An 18,491-nucleotide genomic window follows, 5' to 3' on the forward strand; every position below is an offset into this window, starting at 1 on the left:
CTTTCACCCTCCACCTCCATTCATTCACTAATTCTTTTCAATGCATGTTCTTACTATTTCTCTCCATCTTTAGTGTCATTACTCTAATCCGAGGCACTGTCATCTCTACCCTGAGCTATAGCAACAACTCACCTCTTTCCGTGAATTTGGTCTTGCCCCATAATTCACTCAGTGTACTACAGCACACTAATCTTTTTAAAATAAAAAATATGACTAAAATTCAAACTCATTATAATGACCAATAAAGTCTTCTTTATCTGGTCCCTGACTACTTCTGCACCATCATTAATAATCAGCATCATGTTTGATGTCCTAGCCATATAAGGAATGTTTTATCAGTTTTGAGAAACTCCCTACTCTTTTTCACCTTCAGGCCTTCATACATGCTGTTTCTTTCTTCCTCCTACTCCCACAATGTAAGCCATTTGCCCAGTTAATTCTGAATCAACCATCAGGTATCAATTTAAAAGTCCCTTCCTCAGGGACTGGAGCCCAAGACTTTCACACTCTCCCTGAACATGCTGTATTTTCTCTATTGCAATGTACATTGCTCATCATATTTAACTGTAATTATTTGAAGTCTGTTGAGCCTAGCAAAAAGAAGTCCTATGTGACAGTAGAGACCATATCTTTCTTTTCATGAGTATAATTCCTGGTACTGAGAACAATGCCACCATATAACAGGTGCTATAAATAAATAAATGCATACATAGATTACTGATTGATTGGGGCTGGTTTTACTCTAGAGTCATTGAATTTAGTATCCCAGATGCTGCTGTAGTTTGATAGGGAACATTGAACTGTAAAGTATTCAATCACAGCATCTCTATTGTTAAACTTTGGTCCCATATGGATTATATCCATATGCTAATGGAAAAATACTTTAAAAATATTGTACTGAGATCCTATGAGGAGTGTTCGAGGCAGACAAGAGGGGACACCTGCCTCATCACTCACATGAGACCAGCTGAGTACAGTAGCCAGCCTCTGAAAAGGGCCACATGGCAGGACCCCTGGCCGGGAATAAAATAGAGGAGAAGACAGTTGGTGTCTCACTCCATTAATGAAAACTGACCCACTGGAAGGATTCCTTTCTCAGCTATCTGATTTGCACACAAACATGAATTCAAAATCTACCTGGTTTTCTTTTTTTACACTCTCTGCCTCTTCTCACTCTTTATTCTTATCTACTCTTACCACTTAAACTTCCTTGGGGAGCAGCTATCATACACAGAAGAGGGATCCAGCGTCATGTGTGCAGAAACAGTCCCCGCACTTTATTCCTCTTTGAAATGCTCCTGATTTCACTCTTCCTTCCTCCAAATTCCACTTGCCTAACATCAAACTCTTCTCTACGAATTGTTCCCCCTTTAAAAAAAAAAAAAAAAAAAAAGCCCCAACAAGCTTTTGAAAGCTTTTAAAAGGAAAACATTACTTTTATCCTCTACAATACAAGATCAATAACCCCGCTGGGTAAATCTTAAATGGATCATGCTGAGGGAACACTGAAGGAGAAAGTAAAGGCTGGGGGGCAGTGGAGGAAGGTGGATGAGTTGCCACAAAATAAGAAATGCTTGTATTAACTCACAAATTGAATGTGCCAACATGAAAAAATAAAAAATAGTTGAGTGAGGGACTTACTATTAAAGTTGCATGTTTGACTAAGGCAAAGTTCCCAGATGTGAAAATTAAAAATCAGGAAAGCTTTCACTTGTTAATGGTGCGCATGGTTGAGCAGCCCTTGAGACTGGGAATTCCAGAAATAGCCTGACCAGCGTCTAATTCATGAGAGAAACAAAAATCGTTGTCCTTTTAGACTCCTGGAGTCTAAAATCTGTTTTGTTAAAATATGCACAGGTATTCCTCTTTTTCCACCAACCTTAAAAATCTAGTTATAATTTAATGCCTTCAAGTTTTCTCATTCTTTTAGGAGACTAGAGGGTAGAAGAGGAAAAAAGAAAACTCATTCTAACACATTGTGTGAAAAGAAAACATACAAAGTAAGATTGCATTTAAGAGATAAAAGTCACTACAAAGAAATTGGACACTACCTGAGAAACTCTAGTGGCCTCTTCTAGGAATTTTTTCATCTCATCCTCAGAGAATACCACATTCATTGCAGACCCACTGGAAAGGGAGGGGGAAAAAATGCAGGTCAGGTTTATGCTAATACTAGACTTGATTGGTTCTCAGAAGAGTTCCAGACCATCTCTAGTTCCAGTCAGGGCTGAATAAGAAGGTGCCTCGTGCTAAATTGAGACTTTTCTCCATTTAATCACCAGGACAATCAACCAAAGTATAAAACTGATGAAGCTGAGGATGGAAGAAGGAAAAGTGTGGGGTTCGGTAAACTTGTATTAATTCCCAAAGGGAATCTTGGTAGCTTTAGAAATTATACTTCTCCAAAGTTTGCCCTTTCTCATTTACTATATTAAAATTCTGCTGGTCCCAGGTAATTCTTAAGCCTTAACAGGATTCAGCCCAGAACCTGATTTCCCTAACCTGTTTCTTCAGAGTTCATTATCAACAGCTGATCTTAGCCTACTGCTCTGTTGTCAAAGCAGGTTATGCTACTCCCTCAACCAGATTGCAAATGAATCAATTTTTAAAGTAATATTTGCTAATATAATGTGCAGTATCTGAATAAAACCTTTTCAACTATATCCTTTCTTTTTAAGTGCTTGAGAAAAAATACTATCTGAAATCAATTTACTCTGAATTTTGACATTTTCAAAATGGGTTGGGAGGGTAGGAGAGGAGTAACAGAAAGCAAAAATAAAAATAACAAAAATATTACTTTGCTTTTAAACAGCAGCATTTACCTCTTTTACACTACTACAAATTTCTCAATGTTAAAATGTAATTGGCAAATAGTAATCGCATATATTTATGAGGTATTATGTGATGTTTTGATCTATGTATACATTACAGAAAGTCAATCAAGTTATTTATATATCCATCACCTCACCAGTTTATCCTATTACAAATTTCTGCCTAAAGGGCTTTCAATTGCTTCATTTGTTTAAGAGAGGAAGGCTAGAGCAACAATGGTTATCATTCAGAGTATATGAAACTGGAACAAAGATATAGATTGCAAAAAAGGGAAAAGAAGTGTGATAGTCAAAGCTGTTTTTTTTCCATCCTTCCTTAAATGTGTGCATGTTTAAATTAATTTACATTAACTCCTCAAAGAGGTAGTATTATTAGACTACGATTTACACAAAATGACATTTAAATAAAAAGATTTTCACCTCGTTTGAAATTTTTCATTTTCATCATTTTAAAGGAACCCATCTCAAATTCCATTTACACTTTCAAATTGTGCAAAGCAAATTGTGTTTCTTTTATTATCCCGTTTAGTGAAGTCATTCCTTACATGTAGTAACATCTGAAGAAAGTAAGTGATAATTCACAACTTCTCCTTTTATGATAAAACTTTGTTTTAAAGTTTAATATAAAAGATCCTCACTATCCCTGTTCCTCACCATTATAATTTATCTATTAAACAATCTGATCTCAAAAACTGAAAACGTTAAAACAAAGGCACTATCAGAAGGTGCTGACAATAGTCAAAGATAAGCTGTCATTTCTGGGTATCAGAAAACATGCTGGCGAGAGATACCTCAATTTGTGTGTGTCTTTTTTAAATTGTCCTGTTCTCTAATATAAAGCTACCCTCTCTGTTTGGTAAGGAGATGCCTTACTCTACACTTCTAGATGAAGAACTGTAGTCTTCCTATGTCCACTCCTTGAAGGGAAAGCATTAAACTAGAAGACCACACATTGGTCCTTAAACTGGCTGTGATGGTTTGGAAATTGTTAATGGATTTATAAATTACTACATATAGAACCCTAGTGCTATTAGCATACAGCGTGCATTTCTGTATCTCCCAATTTTTGAATCATTGTTTTGGAAAACAATATACAGTGGTACCTCAAAACATAGGAAGGCCTCAACAAGCAGGGGTAGTCCACAGACTTTGCAAATTCCAGTGCTTCATTCTAATTAATAGAAACAACAACAAAAATGTATGAATATTTTAAAATATGCAATAAAATTACAGAATGTATCATTAGCTCAAGTGGTAACCCAGCTTCTTTGTTCTCTAAAGGCACCATTAAAATGTAAATTGGACACTGAAATACATAAAATTCCTAGCTTCTGATTCTAAATATCAAATCTTGTTCAAAACTGGTTTGAAATTATTTTCATTGTCTGAATCTTAATGAGAATACTGCTATCAACTCATAATCAGCATTAACTGCAATCATGGATATACAACAACTTTAAAGTAAATTCACTAAGTGTATGCATTCTATCTGCCCTGTAGTTAACATATCCAATAGTCAACATTCAGGTTACAGCTCTTCAAAATAGAACGTTAAAAACAGATACTTGTTTCTCTCCTTACCAAAGTATTAACAGCTTTCCAAGGTGCCTGAGCCACCTTCAGCTCATCCAAGACAGCTGAGAAGATGGAGCGATCCTCAGCCCTGTCGATCTGCAGGGGGCTTGTGCCCATGATCTTGACACCATTCTTGTATAGAGGAACTGCCAGGTTGTTTGGAATCTGGCCTCCAACCGATATGATGCAGCCACCACATGCCTGGAAAAGACACTCACAATATCAGCCAATGGAGTAACTTCATTATGAATGGACAAATATGCTAATATTGTGTCTATTTCCTTACTGATAATTCGTAACCTGATTGTGATATTTACATCTCTCCTACCAATGGATACTGTTAAATGATGCCACAAAGTTTTGACTTTCCAGGCACTTAGATGCTAAAATCTGTGCAAGATTTCCATACAAGTACACATGAATATCATTTGTGACATTCACATGTGTGGCAAATGGAAAGGCAAATCAAGTCAATAAATGTTTGCCATGTACTCTATGCTATAATCATTTAATTCCTGGACTACTGCTGGAAATTCCTAACTGAATACAGATTTCTCCTTTTAACAGTCCCTTCTCCCGTACACCTCCATCTCAGCACTTCACACTCAGATTAAGCAAGACTGCTTCATCAAATTGCTCCTACACTCAGAGTTCTCCAAAGGTTTCCATTGCCTAGAGAATAAAGTATAAACTTTTGACCCCCAGGGCACTTAAGACTTTCCAGTCTTATCTATTATCACCCCTCTCAGCCTCAAAAAGACTACTCATTAGCCCCAACTAGGTACTTTCCCACTAACAAATTCTCTGCACCACTGAAACTTCCCTGGCTGTTGTTTCCTTTCTCTTCTCTTCCAGCTTGTCTAACCTTTAGCTACCCCTTAGGTCCAGCCTAGATCTCAGGTCTCACTTTGATGTCCTTCCGCTTTGATGACCTTCCACCTTCCCCTCTCCTTTACTGCAGCCTTGGTACCTGTCGACAGTACCTAGTAACTGATTTTAGTTCCTACTGCCTTACTACTTGCTTTACAAACAGTGCCAGAATCTTTAGCCTTATTTCAGATGTTGATTTGTATAAGATTTTCTTCCATAAGCCCAAATCTTCTACTAGCAGTCAAAACTTCAAGATAAAAAAAATAGTCCACTAAATCTCAAAGTTTCTCAAGACAGGTGTTGTTGTAGTAGTGAGGGTAAACCAGCGTGGGACGGTGAGGAGATAGATTTCCAGTTGAAGTCCCTGCCTAACTTGGTTCCTTCTGTGTACCACCCACCCCTTCTTGTCTAATTTTATAGACAAGAAGACTGAACTTTCCCCCAACGTTTAGTCTTCTTGTCTATAAAACTAGAATAATACCTGCCTAAACACTAAACATTAAAGGTCCTATATACTGTAAGTGTATAAATAAATATGACATGATTATTAATATCAAAAATCATATATCTGATAGGCCATTGAGCTTAGCATAATTTGAGTGTGACCTAATGACCCACTAATGAATATTAGTAGAATTGCCAAAGTGATAGATATATGCCAAATATATTTTTTCATTATTTAATATTGTTCTGAAATACTCTTAGGGATGAGGCTAATTTCTCACTGAGAGCAATTACAGTACTGTGTAACTAAACAAACACCCCGCAATTGAGTTCTTAAAGGCATTGTAAACAGTACTGAAAATAATAATCCACCATTTTGCATATTTGTAAGTGTAGTTAAACTATTTTTATTTTAAAATATGTTCAATATAAATTTTTGCAAAAACCTCTAAAAATAATTACTCTCTTTGCTATAATCTTTTTATTTTCTTACTATGTTGGGTTTATCAGCAGTGTTGTTAATGTTTTAGAGACTTAAAAACAAATTACTCCATTAAATGGATACAAAAAATCTCTTATATGAAGGATTTTAGAATAATTTTTTTAAACTGAGGGAGAAGTAGTGATTTATAGCAAAAGTTTGAGTCAATTAGACTAAATAGGAGCTTAAAGTGTAATAAAAGGCTTTAATAAACACATCAATATTTTTCAAATTAGCTGTATTAAATTGGCTTGTTTTTAAATAAATTTCTGCTTTTTAAGGAATTAAAAATTCTGTTTTGCAATAAATTCAAAACAATAGTAAGATAATAGCTGCTACCCTCTAATAAAGACTCTACTATGTATCCTGGACTATCTGTTTTGACTTTCACACTATCCTTCTGAGGTGATTATTACTGTCCCCATTTTACAGCTAAAGAAACTGAGGCTCAGTGAAGGTGAAGTGACTCGCCCATATCTCCTATCTAGCAAATACATATATAGAGCTTGTATGTGAACGCTGGAGTGCAGTGGCATGATCTCAGCTCACTGCAATCTCCACCTCCCAGGTTCAAGGAATTCTCGTGCCTCAGCTTCTCTAGTAGCTGGGATTATAGGCATGCACCACCACACCCAGCTAATTTTTTTTTATTTTTAGTAGAGATGGGGTCCAGGCTGGTCTTGAACTCCTGGCCTCAAGTGGTCCACCCTCCTCAGCCTCCCCAAATCCTGCGATTACAGGCATGAGCCACCATCCCTGGCCTGAACTCAACTCTATAGATTGTAATTTCAACTATGCTGCAACTAATACACTTTCAGCTATGCTAAAGTAATAGACCAAATATTAGAATCTTAAGTCTACTTTTCTGGCTGGTTTCAGGTATAGTTAATGTTAAAGAATAAGAGAAAAGCTATTTTTAAAAAACTACTTTTTTTTTTTGAAAAGTAGCAGAAAAGCTTTCAGCACAAAACCAAATTCTCATCACTGACAACTAGAATCAGAGGTCATCATTGGGAAGACAAATCATGGCCTCAGGAATCTTTTAGAGTAACAGTGCGATGGTGTCGTGCAGGTTTTGCCCACATGGCAAAAGGAATTCAGTATAAGAACATGTTTGTAAAATGTTAATATAGCAGAGTTTTATGGAATAATCCAATCTTAAATTGATCCAACACCAAATATCATGGGACATGTAGGAACATAGGGATGAGAACCTGGTAACCCACACAGGTAAATCATCATCCTTATCCTAGCCATCATGCCTGAATAGTTTCAAGAAATCTACTGAAATAAAATATTCTAAATTTCAAATATTGTTTAATAGATTTCTAAAATATTTAGGCCCAAAATTCCATTAGCTCCCAAAATTCCATTAATCATACCTAGATCTGTTTGTATCCTTTTTACCCATCTTAGTTTTCTGTTTTTTTAAACCTGATATCACTAACTTACCATAGCACAAGAATATTTCTGAAACAATATCCAAGTTTCAATCATACCAGAAACTTATTTTCAATAGAAAAACATGAAAAGGAAATACTTCAAGTTTATTTGAGAACATCTTAACTTACCCTGGCCACTAATCACTTTGGTTAATCCTTATTTTTATGCACAATTTAGATGTATTATAGAAAGATTGCAATGTGAGAAAATTTTTCTAACAGAAATAGTATTTGCCTCATTACAAATGGCCCTGGTTTCTGGAATTTCATGAATTATCTCCAATTTATAAAATTCTACTATCTGTACACCTGCCAATGAGAAGGATGATGCTTTATATTTTACTAATTTACATTTTAGTAAAAGATATTTTATAGTTTAGGCAGTATTTTAGGATTACATTTAATTACAATTAAGCCAAATGATATAAATGAACCTCAAATCTGTCTCGAGTCATGCATTCTCTAATGGGTTTTGCCTATCACTAATTAATGTCTGTCATTAATTCATTCATTCAACTTGTTTTGTGACAGAAGTACCACTGTCTGCATTTACATATGTACATCATATTATGTCCTCCAACTTATTTTAAATTACCTCCTAATGTATAGTAATACTATATTTTAAATGCCAATTAGTTTCAAAGAAGGCCCAACTTATTTCTTTCTATAATAATGACTTCAGTTTTAGTAAACGAATCTCATTAAGAGCCATGTATAATTGTATCCAAAAGCAGTCATAGAAGTTTTTCATCTTTCTTTAAACCGTTTCATGAGGACATAATTAATTATATGCAAAATGCCTGCTGCTATCATCTGTAATGTTTTTTAATATTTTTAAATTGGTATTTGATTTTTCACATTTATATCACAGATACTAGTTTTATTATTAATGTCTTGAAGATAAGAACCTGTTTTTCTAGCTCTCTATCATACTGAACCTAGATTTACAAGGTGTTCAAGAAATATTTGTAGGATGCACTTATTTTGATGCCCACCTGTCTATCTGAAATGAATATTAAGGAGTGATTTAAAAACAACCATGTCAGAGAGTGGTCTAAAAAATGCTATATATTCTATTTAATGGATCAATTTTATTAAAAGACTAGTAGGCCAGGCCGAAGTAGACAACTATAATTATACATCCTTCCTAAACTTGTCTACTTTCTTCTGTAATAGTAAAATAATAACATTATTCTAGCACTATACTTTATACTTTACAATCTGACTTCGGCCATAAACTCGATGTTAACTTCACAGTATTTGCAAGTAGCATGTGTTTATACTCATATGATTCATTTAAAACAAAGATAAAGCACAGAGAATTCATGTAACTTAAAGAAATCAATGAGGTTGTCAGTCAAAACTAAAATTTAAGTATTTTGGCTCCAATTTAGTACTTTTTTCCCTCTAATTGACCATATTTTCCACATAGAGATGATTTTCTGGTAAAAAGTAATAATAATAACTGTAATAATATCAAAGGCCTAACTACTGGACATCACTCTAAAATTTTCCAGTAGTTTTTGTTTTAATTATAAGATAATTTATTTTGTTCTACAGTCTTATAGTAATCTGCAATCACATGAATTCGCAGTGAAGATACTCAGTAATATTGGGATGGGAATGGAGGAGAAACTGTAAGTGAAAGCTATAAAGGAAACAAAATTATTCACAATGAACTCATTGATCTTAAACTGAAGACTAATGGCTTCATCTGATGGAACAAGGAATTAACTGGTCTTTTGTGAGCAATTGACTATTTTCAGGGAACTGTTCATCATTAAACCACATCACACAAACTAGAAAAAGGCTGTTTATTGTATGTCTAGATGACCAATTAAATCACTCTGCAAGATATTTATAAGGGATCATCTTGTATTAGTTAATATGTATCAGGCACATGTTACCAAGTAGAGTTTTCAATCTAGCTGAAACCCTTAGAAAGAAAAAGTAAACTTTATGTGAAAAATAATGACTCTGTGCCAGGGGCTCAAAAATATAAGAATGGAGTGATTTTTTTTAGAGTTTTACTACAAAATAAGACAATGGATGCCACTGGCAGCCCTTTCTTCTAAGAGGAATTACTGTATGTATCTACATACCTGAATGCATATATATAAAGTGTATACTGCATATATCGGTCTTCTTTTTTTCTGTTTTTCTTTTCTTACCTCCTGATGGTAGATGTCTAGGATTCTCTCCAAGGACAACTCTTCAAAGTACAGTTTGTCACACTCATCAAAGTCTGTGCTCACAGTCTCAGGATTGCAATTCACCACCACCGTCTTCTTGCCAAGCTGACGCAGTGTGCGGATACTAGAGACAGCACACCAATCAAATTCCACACTGCTGCCTGCAGAGACAATGAGATTGGCAAAAGGGATAAGAGAAGCACGAAGTTACAATAGAAAGAGAAGCAGAAATGTAGCACCAGTGAGTCCAGGCTAAGGAAGCTAATGACTTTCAATTCAATTTTTTAAACTCCAAAATATAAATTTCAAACCCATGACGCATGCTATATTAGTAGTAGGAAAAACAGGTACTAATTAAACAGCAAGGAAATATTGGCTTGTCATATATGCCAAATTCCACAATAGAAAATCTCACTATTTGAAGAATTTAGAACTTCAATGTTAATGGGAGGTAATTTTAATGATAAAAATAACCCTCACTTACTGAAAAGAAATTCAAAGTGAATATATTGACCAATACACAAAAATAGTTAATCCACTGATCAGGATACTTGAGCTCTTTTTTCAGCCTTTCCACTTAATCTGCTGTCTGAGGGCTGAACCTAATGATCCCCGAGGTGCCTTGCAGCTCTGACATATGCTGATTGATTGAAAAGTCCTATCCTGTCCAAGCATATCCTTTTAAACTTGGCAAGGCCACCCATGCAGAGTGAGTGACCTTCTATAAAGAAATCTGAAGTGTAATAATGGCCTAAACACCTCAAAATATCACGTCTACTGGGATGCCATAGAATTGAAAGTCCACAGACTTGTACTAATTCTTTGCATTGATATTGTCTTCTAAAAATTCTTGTGAAAATACCTTATTCAAATATACTGGCATATTAATGCCAACTATCAAGTAAGCACACACTTGATTATTAGCTTGACTAGTCTTCTTTGGATCCTGATATAATGCAGAATTACTGCATAAATAGGTAAAATTTGAAAAGGAAGAAAAAGTACTCCAGAGAATAGACAGATAGATGCTGGTGAAACGGTCAGGCTATTTAGCCATAAGATAACTGCCATGGTCTGAACGTGTCCCCTGAAATCCATGTGTTGGAATACTTAGCCACCAGTGCAACAGTGCTGGGAGGTGGGGCCTTTTAGGAGGGTTTTAGTTCATAAGTGCAGATCCCTCATGAATAGATTAATGCCCTTAGAAAAGCTTGCTGGCTGTAGTGGCTCCTGCCTGTAATACCAGCACTTTGGGAGGCTGAGGCAGGAGGATCGCTTGAGTCCAGAAGTGTGAGGTAGCCTGGACAACATAGAAAAATTCCATATCTACAAAAAGTAAAAATAAAAATAAATAAGCCAAGCATGATGGCACATGCCTATAGGCCCAGGTTCTAGGGAGGCTGAGGTGGGAGGAGTGCTTGAGCCTGGGACATCAAGGCTATAGTGAGCCATGATCATACCACTGCATTCCAGCCTAGGTGACATAGTAAGACCTTGTCCCAGAAAAAAACAGGAGTGAGGGTTTAATGGAGGGAACTAGTTCCCTTTGTGCTCTTGTACCTTCTGCCATATAAAAACAGCATTCCTTCCTTATGGGGGGCAAAAGGTTCAATGCGCCATCTTAGAAGCAGAGACCTATGTCTCACCAGACAACTGAACTTCCTGGCACTCGATTTTGGACTTCCCAGCCCCTAGAACTGTGAGAATTTATTTATAAATTACCCAATCTCAGGTATTTTGTTACAGCAGCACAAATGGACTAAGACAATGACTAAGGTGGTCAAGATATAACATTTTTGTCCTACTTCAAGATTTGTCCAAAGATTGGTAAACTAACATATCCTGAAGCTCTTAGTTCATTGTAAAAAGTAAAATAAACTATGCTTAAAATAATAGAATAAGACTACATATATTCAAATCATAGACTTTATCATTTCCATATTATAATGCTTTGCGGAGATTAAATATTAAATCCAAATGTTGACTAATATCACTGTCCATTAAAATACATACTTGCGTCTATAATAATCTTTAGTGGTTATTTAATTGAATGGAGAGAAATGTCATAATCTCTGGTGATTATGTTTTAATTCACCTACATAATGCTCTACCCATGCACCAAAGAGACAAGATTTTTGCATTTGATGTAAACAAAAGTCATATATGTTACATAGGATGAGGTCAGAGATGATATCTGCAATATAATTTCTGGCTAATGTATATAGTCCTTGAGTAAATATAGATCCTTATGAAAAACTATGCTAGAGGATAAAAGGTCAAAGTCTAATCCATTCCCAACTCCAGTGAGAGGCTCAATTCACTTAAAAAGGATGGAAATTAAGTTACACGGTGAAATGAGAGGAGACAGAATTTGTAGTTGAGACCCGCATTTGAATCCCACTCTACCACTAAATAGCTGTGTATATTTGGGTTTTATTTTTCTGAACCCCAGCTTCCCAATTTGCAAAACATATATTACAGCATTTATTTGACATAGTTCTTGCAATAATGGAGTTAACATGTATGAAGAAAACTATATAAATTGTGTAAAATCCTATACACATAAAATTTATTATTTTACCAATGTGATATGGGCCACAGCCTAGCACCATCATTCCATGGTCATCAAAATTGATATCATGCTCCTGAGGAAATAAGAAAAGGAAGACGCAGAAATCATTATGTGTTATTATTCCATTTAATTAAACTATTTGTCCTATCATTAAGTATTTATTTCTCATTCTTCCTCTTGTTAACATGTATTCTCTATTAGTCTCTGGAAACCCTAAATATAAAGTATTATACAAGCCCTACTTATTTATAAAAAATAGACATGGCAGAATATTTTTAAATTAAATAGTCATAAGGACATAGCATAATTGTATGATCATGTAGTCATTGTCCTTAATTTTTTATTTGTTTGATTTCATTATCTTAAGGAAGTTCTTAAAAGACTGAGTACAGAAACATATCATCATATCTGACACACATGATGCCATTTTTTATTACCTAGATATCCAAAGAGGTAGAAAATATACATTCCCTAATGTGAACTGTCTACCAAATCTAGAGCTTTCTGGATATGCCAATTTGCCCATTCCTACCTGACCATTGTAGGTAACATAGAGATAGTTTGTTACTGATGGGTATTCTGCAGCCAGTGTATCAATCTGTAAGAGACAACAAATAAATAAGAATGTTATTATAATTTTTTCAAGACTAAATTTTTTGTGCGTTATATACATATTCCTTTAATTCCTATTACTGTAAAGTATGCAGACAGGAAAATGTATGACCCATGGAATTGCTTTCTAATCCTGAAAATAAGAGAGAGAAAATAGTGATATGGTCTAGTTATCACTTGAGAAACAGGGCATTGGATCACTAGTAGTAATAGTAACTCTCATGAACATTGCAAAGTGGTCTTATAGTCAACTGGTTACTAGGAAGACTTACCCCACCAGCTCTCTAAAAGCAGCTGTATATGAAATCTAAAATCTGAGCAAAATGACCTATATGTAAGGATCTCTTTGGCTTGCAAATTAATGCGCAGGATTTAAGTTGCCTGTGGCACTGAGCGGTGGGATGACACAAATATCATAAAGCCATAGGGGATGAACGGGGGGAGAACAAGATCTCATTGAACATATTTGGAAATCAATTCTACTCTCAGGGGCCAGTAACTCAGCTTAGTGAGCAAGAATTTGGGGCTGACAGGGCAAGCTGGTGTAAGGCAGGTGAGAAGGAAGAAAGATAATAATCGCTGAGTGGAAAATATTTAGTATCAAGCTTGAGACCTAAGGGTATGCATGTGCCCCTTGAGCACACAGAGAAAAGTCAATGATTTTAAAGGACAAAAACCAGCTGGTGGTACTTTAAACCAAGACATCCCTTCCATTAAAGGCCAAAGAAAAAAAATCACAACAGCACACCTATGAATGTTCATGCATGATTGTCATGAATACTAGATGAGCTCATTATGCCCAGCCCTATCACAATGAATACTAAATGAACCATAATGATGGGGCACTTAATATAAAGTATTACCCTGTAAAAAGTTAGTGCCAAAGGAGATAACTATTATTTTCAAGAGGGTCAGCCACCATGCTAGGAAATTTCAAGTCCTTCGATTACACTAAGGATTTCTTAACTACTTACGTATTTGAACACAGGTCAAAAAGCAGAGGAGAGAGTGTTTAAATTTTTGTTTTGTTTTGTTCCATTAGGCCAAGAAAATCAGGTACTCACTCTTATCTTTACATCCTAGTGTCCTTTCCTTCTTTCCCTTTTAAGTAAGAATTAATCATGTGCTGAATAAAATTGGTGACATTATGAGCATCAACCAGATGAGTAGTGTCACTTCTTAATCCCACTCCTCTTTTTATTGACAATGGCCTTTTGAATGGGTGCCTACATTTAACCACAGAAATCCTGTCAGTTGGGGGTGGGGGAAAAGGGAAACTCCTTTACCTGTTTAACCCAAGGGCGGATGTTTTTCTTTAACCTCAGCTCCCTTGTCTGGGCCTCAGTGAGCCCAAGGCATTTTGAAATCTGCTTATCTGAGAACCCAATCTCCTTTGCCCTTTTCAGGGTTTCTTCTGTAACGGACTCACTAGGATTTAATAGAAAAGAGAGATTCAAGTTTAGACCAAACACAATAAAAAGCGGTGACAAGTTCAATTTCAAAAACACCAAGGGCTTCTTATTTTCCACCTTCAAACATATTTAAGTCTCGTTATCTTTTAAAAATACACAAATAACTAACCCACTCAATCTTCTAGCCTCTATGAAGTCTTCTATTTGCAAAGCTGACAATCTCTGATCTCCTGCTTTCACACTCTATGCGACCTCTTCCCTGCTGCTTTTATAAAAAATGGCAAGTGCATTTACTGTACTAATAAATGTGCTCATTAGTAATAATCAGAGACCTCACTCTAAATCCAGGAGCCCTTTCTCAGTTTTCATTTTCCTGTCATCACAAGACCCTTTTGATGATCTATTTTTTAAAAAGATATTCTGGCTTCTACTAAGTGGCTTCCCGCTCTACTTTATTACTCACAACTACCATTTACTAGTTTTGGGTTTCCCCCCTCCCCCTACCCAGGGCTCTATCCTTTGTTACCCGCTTTTGTCTTCCCTCTCTCCCTCTCTAAATTTAGCGACTGTCATGGGTGCAAGTAGCATGGCTGGTTAACAATTCCAAAATCGGTGGCCTGTTCTCCAACATCTGACCTGTGCTCCAGGTCTTTATGCATATGAACTTTGACAATCATCTTCACCTAGGTGTCCCAACATTGCATCAGGTTGGATATCCTCTCCATAAATTACCTCTTCTTACTAATATCACCCATCTGTCTATGTTGAGAAGACAGTTTTGTCATTTTATAATTGTTTTCCACTCAAACCAGATTTGTCTTATTTTCCCCCTACTCCTTTCCATACACTTTATTTGTGTTGTTTCCCTCATCTGTAATACCTTTGACATTACTTTTACCTTCTCAACTTCTCCCCAACCCTCAGCAGCCCTTCAAAGTCCAACTAAAGCCAAGCCTCATTTGTGAAGCCTTTTGGTTTGCTCTCATCCATACTGAACTTCTTGTGCTTTTTACTGCCTCTTTTGTTCGGAGCAATGGACATAGAACCATACAGTTTAGCATGTCCATTACCACCTGATACTTTTAATGTCTCTTAACTTTTATTCGTCAGTCAGGCTTTGTCCTGCTAGATTTAAGTTCCATAAAGGCAAAGAATACATTTGGCTTATTTACCAGATTACTCCCCAAATCTACCACATTATCTGGCCCACAGACAGCATTCAATAAACATTTATGAAAATAGATAAATGAAGGATAAATATAAGTAATATAAACATATAAATAAAATGCATATATTTTATAAATTAAATATAAATATAATTTATGAATATAAATAAATGAAGGATAAATATACAAACTTCAATTCCCTATGATTTTATTTTATAGAAAAGACAAAGAAGTGATTGAAATTAGCTCATAACTAGATTTCAAAATGCATGCAAAAATAATTTGTAAAGACCTAAAGGAGAGAAGAATAAAATACTACTGCGAAAGCATCTGTAACCAGATACCTGTGGGCCAGCTATTTCATGTAACAGTTAATACAATACAATTCAATTATAATAGTTTGATAGTCAATACAATGAAATTAAAATAGTGTATTGCCAGAAGATCTAACTTGCATTAAGAAAACATTTTCATGAAATGCTGTTAATAAAATGTAATTGGATTAAATCTATTGCATTTTGTTCATTCTAATCATTAATCTGCTTTAATTAATTCATATTCTGAGTTCGGAGAAGAAAAAATCAAGCTGGTGTATATAATAGCTATTTCTCTGGATTTCCAGTGTCAGTATTAGTTTAAATTTTTGCAGCTACAGGTCTTCCTAGTCAATTTGCTTCGTCTATTGCACCTAAATTCTCTTCTGTCTCAAATCAGTGTGTTAAATCTCCCATTGAATTTAATTTCTTCTCTTTTTATTCTTATTTTGAATTTTAGTTTTCCCAAGTATTTGATAAGCATTCTCTCAGAGCAATGTATTTTCCTGTCAAATTCTTGGATGCAATCCAATATTAAGTATTATTGCTGACTTAGTATGTGTGCCAAGCCCTGTGCTTTAGAACTGTGCCATCCAACATAGCAGCCCCTAGCCACATGTGGTTATTTTAATTGAAAAATTAATTAAATCTTTTAAAACTAAAAATTTAGATCTACAGTCACCAAAGCCAGGTTTCAAGTGCTCAATAGCCAAACATGGTCAGTGGCTCCAGTGTCAGACAGTGCAGATTACAGAATATTTCATCATCACAGAAATTTCTACTGAACAGTGCTGCCCCAGCAGATAAGGAAACAATGTTTGAGACAATGAAATGATAGTGATTCAAACCACTTTATGGAGGGATAAGCTATGTGGTGCTACGTGAGGCCAAAGAAAGATAACAGTGTGAAAGGTTGTACTTGAGAAATACTATGGCAGTGGAGGGATGAGAACAGAGCTATAAAGAAAGTTCAACTTGGCCAGGCGTGGTGGCTCACACCTGTAATCCCAGCACTTTGGGAGGCTGAGGCGGGTGAATCACGAGGTCAGGAGTTTGAGACCAGCCTGGCCAACATGGTGAAACCCCGTGTCTAAAAAAAATACAAAAAACTAGCTGGGCATAGTGGCAGGTGCCTGTAATCCCAGCTACTCAAGAGGCTGAGGCAAGAGAATCACTTGAACCCAGGAGGTGGGGGTTGCAGTGAGCCGAGATGGCGCCACTGCACTCCAGCCCAGACAACAGAGTGAGACTCCATCTCAAAAAAGAAAAAAGTTCAACTTTATATAGATAAAGGAGTTGACAGGTGTACAATAGGCAATGGCAGCAGTATTGGCTATTGTTTGAGAGCAACAGTGGACATGGCACGTATGGGAAACATACTGAGGATTTGTAGTTGGAAAGAGTGAATAGGAAAGTGGATGGTGAGGGTAGGGCCACATTCATTGTCATTCTTTCATTACTGCTTTAACATTTAGTGAGTACGTGCTCTGTATCAGACCTGTGCTGCCTATATTAATGATGGAAGATGAAATATTGTATTCTTACATTTAGGAGGTCAGAGTATGTTAGGAAGCACAAACAGCCATTGATATGTCTACATCATGAGAGATGCCGTGGGAGAAGTGTGCACAAGTTGAAGCCGTGGCTCAGGGCAGGGGCCCCCAGCTTCCAATGTAGAAGTCTGGAAAGGCTTTACCCCAGAGGTGACTTTTGAGCTTCAGAGAGCCTTGGAAACACCAAAGTTTGTGGTTACTTTTAGTTTCGAGAAAAAAAAAAAAAAGAGAGAGACAGAAATTAATTTTGAAAGTAGAGGAAAGATTTTTTTTTTCTTTTGAGACGGAGTCTCGCTCTGTCGCCCAGGCTGGAGTGCAGTAGCAAGATCTCGGCTCACTGCAAGCTCCGCCTCCCGAGTTCACGCCATTCTCCTGCCTCAGCCTCCCAAGTAGCTGGGACTACAGGCGCCTGCCACCACGCCTGGCTAATTTTTTGTATTTTTAGTAGAGACGGAGTTTCACCGTGTTAGCCAGGATGGTCTTGATTTCCTGACCTTGTGATCCGCCTGCCTCGGCTTCCCAAAGTGCTGGGATTACAGGCGTGAGCCACCGCGCCTGGCGGAAGATTTTTTTTTTGTTATTGTTGCTATTTGTTTTAGAAAGGTATGTTTCCACTTTCCTTGCCAAGCATATGCTCCCAAACCAATTGCTCATTTGTTTATGTGCAAGTATGCACTCAGCCTTTCGGTGAAAGTGCTTGACAAATAAGCTATTTTTCTAAATTAGAACAATAACCACTTTTAGTTAAATGACTAAAATCCTAACTCTGAAGAACAGTCATCCAGATACACTTAAGACACACGCCTTGAAAAGAACCATCACATCTATAATTGTGACCATGAGCTAACACAGCAGCACCGTAAGTGCGGGTTCTTCAAGTGCTAAGATAAGCAGAAGTCATGTAGTTATCTTTAGCTTTTTCAGTCAGGTTTTTCTATTTGTTTGTTGTTGCAATTTTTAGGGGGTCTTTAATTCTTTGTTTGCATTCCTTCTCACATGGAATACCAGTCAGTCTTTCAAAGGTCGC

At 36.3% G+C, this 18,491-nt stretch overlaps 1 protein-coding gene across 1 annotated transcript in view; it reads right to left on the reverse strand.

Moving 5' to 3' along the window:
• Positions 1-18,491, reverse strand: part of CPS1 (carbamoyl-phosphate synthase 1) — a 155,396-nt gene that overhangs the window by 23,293 nt on the left and 113,612 nt on the right. Inside the window, exons 23-29 of the mRNA XM_032754661.2 lie at positions 14,306-14,447; positions 12,940-13,005; positions 12,417-12,480; positions 9,815-9,996; positions 4,413-4,607; positions 3,935-4,002; positions 2,052-2,127 (exon numbers count right to left, since the gene is read on the reverse strand). Coding sequence (XP_032610552.1) covers positions 2,052-2,127; positions 3,935-4,002; positions 4,413-4,607; positions 9,815-9,996; positions 12,417-12,480; positions 12,940-13,005; positions 14,306-14,447 — 793 coding nt within the window. The remainder of the gene's footprint in view (positions 1-2,051; positions 2,128-3,934; positions 4,003-4,412; positions 4,608-9,814; positions 9,997-12,416; positions 12,481-12,939; positions 13,006-14,305; positions 14,448-18,491) is intronic.

This window comes from Hylobates moloch, unplaced genomic scaffold (assembly GCF_009828535.3).
Source record: "Hylobates moloch isolate HMO894 unplaced genomic scaffold, HMol_V3 SCAFFOLD_1, whole genome shotgun sequence".
Classification (NCBI taxonomy): domain Eukaryota; kingdom Metazoa; phylum Chordata; class Mammalia; order Primates; family Hylobatidae; genus Hylobates; species Hylobates moloch.